General features: G+C 41.7%; 1 protein-coding gene across 1 annotated transcript in view; it reads right to left on the reverse strand.

The window, feature by feature from the left end:
• ZNF45 (zinc finger protein 45) overlaps nt 1-7,281 on the reverse strand; it is a 24,095-nt gene that overhangs the window by 1,766 nt on the left and 15,048 nt on the right. Inside the window, exons 6-7 of the mRNA XM_006871499.1 lie at nt 7,104-7,281; nt 3,405-3,652 (exon numbers count right to left, since the gene is read on the reverse strand). The exon at nt 7,104-7,281 is cut by the window's right edge and continues 19 nt beyond it. Of these exons, the coding sequence (XP_006871561.1) occupies nt 3,405-3,652; nt 7,104-7,281 (426 nt within the window). The remainder of the gene's footprint in view (nt 1-3,404; nt 3,653-7,103) is intronic.

Here is a 7,281-nt window from a genome sequence, read left to right on the forward strand (position 1 = left end):
TCAAAGGCTCCAGTGTATTAATTTAATATATATACCTGAATATTAATATGAAAGCAATTTGCCATTAACTGCCAGTGGCCTCATTTGTTACACTTGGCCCTAGAGAGCCTCGAACCTCTGACTAGTCTTAGACGGTCTGCAACAGATTCTGGTATGATTATAACTGAAACAACATACTGGGTAAGAGTTGACTCTGAGGTCAGTATGTCTGGATTTATGTTCTGATGTGGTTTTTCAATAGCTGTTTTTATCTTGGGCCAACTAATGACATCTCTTTGCCTCAATTCTGCCACCTGGGACAACAATAACCTGGGTTCCTTCTTTCACAATGAACTAGGTTTAACAGTCTTGGTATGGTGCTGTATGTAGGATTAAACACTGGACTACAAGGTCTGTTTGAGCCACAAGGTCAGCCCTTCATACCCACCAGCTACTCCTCTGAAACCCGATAGAGGGTTGCTATGAGTCAGATCCGACTTGACAGCACTTAACAATGGTGCTGTAGGATAAAGCCCTGGACCACAAGATCTCTTTGAACCACAACCAGCGGCTCAAACTCACTACCCGCTCCTTGGACACCCTATACAGGGTCACTCAATGGCACTTAACAACAACAACAACATGGCTCTGAGGGAAAAAGATGAGGCGCTCTGCTATCAAGATTTATAAACTCGAAAGCCCTATACAAGGTCGCTTTGAGTTGGAACTGACCCAATGCACTTAACATGGCTCTGAGGGTGGGCGGGCTGGCCCTAGACTGCGCATGCTCTTTTCCCTCCCGGCTTGTTTTCCTCTTGCTCTGCTCCCACCCCTACTGTCTCAGCCTCTGCGCCAGCGTTTGCCAACAGCTCCAGCAGCAGGGACAGAAGTGACAAGGAGGACACCCGGAAACAGGCCCCCATCGGTTTACATATGGTATACACAACATCCAAATCACATAATGTTCTATTGCAGAGAACATGTAGTGGACATGAAGCGATGCAGACCTGTATAATCAAAACCAGTTTCTTAGTTTGGATGATTATACGATGACTATGAAAGAGAATGTCTGTGGCATTAGAAAATAAACATTTAAATAGTTCGTGGCAAAGAAGGGCCATGTCTTTAGCATAAACTCAAATGGCTCAGCAAAAAAAAGAAAACATGTAGATAAGGTAAAGTTGTAAAGAGGAAAAATAGCCCTAAAACTTTATAGCTGGAAGCAGTGAGGTATTTGTGTTTTCAACGCATCATAAATGAGAACCTAATCCACCACCCAGTGACAGGAGCGGGTGGGACAAGATTGAACTAAATAAAGAAAAGGAAAAAAACAGTAATCTATAATCGTGTCACAATCAAGGTGCAACCCAGTTGTAAATTTGTCATGTTGTTGTGATTCTGGAAGCTGTACAACTGGACTTTCATATACCAGCAGGGGCACCCATGGTGGACAGGATCCAGAGATGTTTCAGACTAAGAGAGAGTAGGAAGAAAGGCCTGGTGATCCACTTTCCAAAATCAGTCAATGAAAACCTTATAGGCTCACAAGGGAATACTGTCCAGTACAGGACTGGGCAGTGTTTCATTTTGTTATATGAAACATTATGCTCACCATGAGTCAGGATCAACCGGACTGCAAGTAACAATAATAAGCTTACTGAAACACAAAGACCAAGGTCCTCTGCTTCATAAAAATAAGCCAGCAACCACCTGTTCAGGCCAACATGCGTGACTACTGCTTCTTTACCTACAATGCTAGTGTTACGTCATTTCTCCCGCTACCTAGCCAGAAATGACTACTCCGTACAGCCACAGAACTAGCCCCTGCTTCCCGATAGTATCCAAGCTAACACAAATCCTCACTGCCTAAGTCTCCACATCTCTGTTAACTCAAACTAAAGCCACATAAACTACTCTTCCTCATTGTCTCTTACCAAGACACCCCAGCATCTTCCCACTCTCCCACATCCTCTGAGTATCAGCTTCCATTGCTGTTGTTGTTAAGTGCCATCGAGTCCAGATGATTCCGACTCATACTGGCCCTGTATAGGGTTTCTGAGCAGCAACTGGTGAGTCTGAACCACCGACCTTGCAGTTTAAACCAACTTTGCAGTCCAGCCCATTAACCCTCAGTGCCAACACCAGGACTCCAAGTTTCAAACAAGTAGTTTTTGATTATAATGAACTGTTCCTGGTGATCTATGGATGCTGGAATAGCACTTGGTGAATCTGGCTAAAATACATGAGAGCTCTTTACACTAATTTTTCATCATTTCTATAAGATTTCAATGATACTCATTTTTTTTAAATAAAAAATGAAACTCAAGAAATAATCATACAATAACAATGAGAGTGATCATATCAATTGGAAGTTCACTTGTCTATTCTTTCTGGGTGGAATCTGGAAATTTCCTTAGTTAAAAACAAAAAAGACAAGAGAAAAAATATTATGAATGGTATATCAATTTTGTGAAATGTTTATATATAATATACAAATCCACACAAAGAAAGAACTGCTTTACAGAAATCCATTAAAAGCTCAACAGCTGTTATCCTATATCCTAGAGTCATGAATAATTCAATTTTTTTCATTCTGTCTGCATTTTCTGAACCTCCCACAATGATGATGGTTTTATTACAACGGTAACTCCTAATCACTTGGAGTCCCGCTGCAAGTGTCTATCGCGTCCCTCTCTTCTCTTCTGTGCAGCTCTCTCTGAATCAGTCTAAGAGCTAGGGAAGGAAGAGGCTGTGAACCATGTCGATTATGTCACTGTCCCAGATAAACAATCATGACATCCGACTGGCCCACCTCATAGACCCTGAACAATTTAGCTTCCTCCAGGAATCAGAGAAATCCTGGAGCGGCACCGTGGGTTAATGTACTGGACTGCAAAGTAAGTTTGAACCTGCAAGGTCGGAGGTTCAAGTTCACCAGCTGCTCCTTGGGAACCCTATACAGTGTCGCTATGGGTCAGAACTGACTCGATGGCACTTAACAACAACAGGGATCAGAGAAAAAGACAAGGGGAACTCCAACGCATCCTGGGGTTCAAAGTTTCTAGGGAATTGAGCGCTTCTGGGGAAATTAAATAGTATTGTGGGGTTGGGGGTTAAAAACTAGCTGCAAAGCGAAAGGTCTGGGGTTCAAACCTACAGCAGTTCCAAGGAGAGAGATATATGGCAGTCTGTTTCCCAAAAGATGACAAGGTGGAAAACCCCATGGGGACAGTTCTACTCAGTCATATAGGGTCACTGTGAATGAGGATCGACTGACTGAGGGTAACATGAGTCATCCGTTCGTCATCACCTGCAAGGGACTATTTTAATGCTTGCATTTCTACTGTCTGGTATAATCCTCAAAACGATTGTTAGAAAGATTTGATTATCATCTTCCGACAGAAGAGATGTTAAGTAACTCGCACCATGTTATATATGGCGGAGAAGTGGAAGAGAATGTGTAACAGGAGGCGATTGAGGGAGCAGGGAGCCCAGGACCCGCTCACACCTGGAGAAAACCATCCTGGGTCTGTCTGAGCCCAGAGCCGCAGAAGTCGAAGGGAAGGCACACCTCCGCTCTCCGCTGCGACGTCTCTCCTTCGACAACCCAGGACCGCGTTGTCCCAAGTCTTACGGTGCGTCAGGAAGTTAGGAACGTTCGCGAAAAGCGGAACTGACTCACCACCACCAGGGCGGTAATCTCGCCTTCATGAGCGAACGTTCCCAGGATCTTCTGGACCTCATTTACAGCAGCTCAAGTGAAAGCTCCCGAGACGCCGCGGAATTCCTGGACTACATTCCCCAGAATGCCACATGAGAGGGGGGAAAGTGAGTCGTTTCGCTTTCCTCCAACGGAAGTGATTGCGACATAACGTAGCTTCTGGACTACACTTCCCAGAATTCTGAAACCAAGCCCAACCTAGGTGGAAATATTGGAAGTATAACCCAGTTGTGGTGCTGTTTCCAACAAAGCTAAAGCTCACAGTATAGTCTTCATGGATGGTATGTTATAGCGAATTATCTAATATCTCTTCTAGCCATAGTTTGTAACTCTACCAAACAATGTTTCTGCCCTGCTGCGTGTATATGTAACTGTATATGTCAGAAGGGAAGGTGGAAGAAGGTACTGATAGGATGTGAATGATCACCTGTGGATATTAGCACAGTTAATTGAAATTGTGAAAACTTAAAACTGTAGCAAGGGTTTAAAAGGAACCGTCTTAATAGCAAGAGGAGGAAAAAATCTCACTACCATCAATAAGAAAGAGCTAGGAGTGGAGTGTATTCTTTGTACCCCAATACCCCTGTGCATTGAACCCCCTTGAGCCAGGGACAAAGGCTGTGACATTAGAGAAGTAGCAGGGAAGCAGCAGTAGAAATAAGAACCAGAACACATGAGGCAGAGCAGTGGACTTCCCAGCCCATGAATCAAGGAGAGCTGAGCGACTTTGGGCAGGAAGCTAACTTGCAGAGTAGGGTGCCTCTAGGCACTTAAGTGAGGGAGCTAGGTTTGCTGACGCACAGAGTTAGAGTCTAGCGCCTTCACACTTGAAGCTTATAGTAGAATGCTGTGTCCAGTGGGCATTTATTAGCAGCTGACTGTAACAACTGTACTATGAGCACTTTCCGATCCTGTATTTGTAACCTGTCAACTTCCTTAGTAAATCCCCTAACTGTGAGTACGATGTCTGAGTTCTATGTGGCCGTTGCAATGAATTATTAAACCCAACTGAAGAGTAAAAAGGATTGTGGGAGGAATGGTTGTTACACATATATGGCAGATGGTAACGTAGATTACTACACTCAGTCTATGTTACTATTCCTTGATCCTTGAGTAGAAAATATTCCATAGAACTTGACTTCTGAAGTCTAAATGCCTCTAGGTGTGACAGGAATATGCTTGGAAGAGTAACATTGAATCAGGGGATACAATCTTCAGGGACTGTGTTATATTGATTATGCAAAGACATTCAACTGTTGGGCCATAACCAATTACAGATAACATCTTGAAGAATGGGAATTCTAGAACACCTAATTATGTTCATAGGGAACCTTTATATAGAGAGCTAGAAGCAGTTGTTTGAATAGTTTAAAATCAAGAAAGGTGTGCATCGGAGTTGTATTCTTTCAACATACTTATTCAGTCTATATGCTGAGCAAGTATGAATAAACAACTATATGAAGAACATGATTTCAGGATTGATTATCAACCTGTAATATGCAGATAACACAGCCTGGCTTGTTAGAACACTAAAGAATTGGTACATTTGAATTATGGTGTTGGGTAAGACTATACTATAGATTGTCAGACGAATGAACAAATTTGTCTTGGAAGATATACAGCCAGAATACTACTTAGAAGAGAGGAGGTATTCTGGACATGGTATCAGGAGGTACCAGTCTCTGGGGAAGTATATCATGCTTGGCAGAGTAAAGGGTCAGTGAGAAGGAGGAAGACCCCCAATGAGATGGATTGGCACAGTGGCTGCAATAATGGGCTCAAACATAACAATTGTGAGGATGGCATGTTGTTGTTAAGTGCTGTGAGTCAGTTCCGACTCATAACGACCCTGTATAGGGTTTCTGAGGAGCAGCTGCTGAGTTTGAACCGCCAACCTTGAGGTTCAAACTGGCCTTGAAGTCAAATGCTTATCTTAAGCACCACACAGGACTGAGCATTGTTTTATGCTGTACTACATAGAGTAACTAGGATCTCTGATAGCATAGTGGGTTATGAGTTGGGCTGCTAATCACAAGGTCAGTAGTTCGAATCCACCAGAAACTCTACAGGAGCAAGATGAAGCTTTGTGCTCCCATAAAGACTTACAGCCTCAGAAACCCTATACTGGGCTGCTGTGAGTCAGAACTGAGTTCAGGACACAGAACTACCACCAATACCACACAGCAAACAATGTAGACAGAAAATGGGTCGTTGATTGCCAAGGACTAGTAGGAGAGGGGTTGACAAAACAAGAGAATTTAGAAGGTAGAGGGAGAATGCTGTAACTGTCCAATGCTTGATGTAGTTATTACATGACAGTAAACATGGCCCAAAACTTAGAATGACACACCAAAGAGATTTCATTTTACTGTAAATAAATTATCCTTTAATAAAAAAAAGAACATTAGCTTACAGGACTTTCATAAATCCATTTTATCTCATTGAGAAATTTTTATTAAGAATGGATGTTGAATTTTGTCAAATTCATTCTCTATATGTACTGAAATGATCATGTATTATCAAAATAATCCAGACCCTTAAAATAGTATATATTGAATGCATAAACAGGCCTAACTAATCTATGGTTATAGATATAATACTTGTTCCCAGTGGAGGTGGAGTTAACTAGAAATGGGTACAAGGAAACTTTCTGATATAATAAAATTATTCTATGAGTTTGGTGATTACACAATTGTAGATATGGTCAAAATTCATAAAGAAGTAAACTTGAGATTTATGCATGTTACAGCAAGCAAATTAAACCTCATTAAAATACCATTAGTATACAAAATCTAGGGTCCAACCCAATGAATTGACTTCTGGACTCATTAATGTGCTGCAATAACCAATTCACAGGGCATGTGGGTTTAGAAACATCGAGTCCATGTGATTAACTTAAATCTTCTCCAAGCTTTGCAGAAAAAAACAAAAAAAAAAATGGAAACAGAATTTCTCCTTTGAGTAAAATTTTATAGAAATTGTTAGAGGTGAACTGAATAAAAATTTGAGACGACAGTTTCCTTTTTGTCCATTGAACAATTATTGAACACCTACAATGTGTTAGGCACTGAAAAGGCAGAGTAGATTTGGCAGTCAACAAAATTCCCATGTCTTGGAAATGATATTTCAGTGAGATCAATTTTGATTTTTCCATTTTTACATTTGAGACTATATTCATTGTTTGTAAGACCTCTTTTCTTTATAATGGTTGTCAAATGTCAAGGATCTGAAGATGATTCCATTCTCCCAGGGCATCTCTCCTAACCACTAGAAAATGTTTGAGCACTGGCTGAAATCCTGACCTTCTTTACAAACGTATTGTCTCCTCTGACAGCTCGGATACATAGACTTTACAGAGCTTCTTTCCTGTATGAATTCTCTGATGAAGGAAAATCCTTATCACCCTCATCATCAGCATGGACTCTTTGATGAATTATAAGGCTCGAACTCCAACTGAAGCCCTTCCCACACTCCTCACATTTGTATGGTTTCTCTCCAGTGTGGACCCTCTGATGGGCTTGAAGGTACGAACTCCAGCTGAAGACTTTCCCACACTCCTCACACTTGTACGGTTTCTCTCC

The sequence above is a fragment of the Chrysochloris asiatica genome, unplaced genomic scaffold (genome assembly GCF_000296735.1).
Source record: "Chrysochloris asiatica unplaced genomic scaffold, ChrAsi1.0 scaffold00168, whole genome shotgun sequence".
Lineage (NCBI taxonomy): Eukaryota > Metazoa > Chordata > Mammalia > Afrosoricida > Chrysochloridae > Chrysochloris > Chrysochloris asiatica.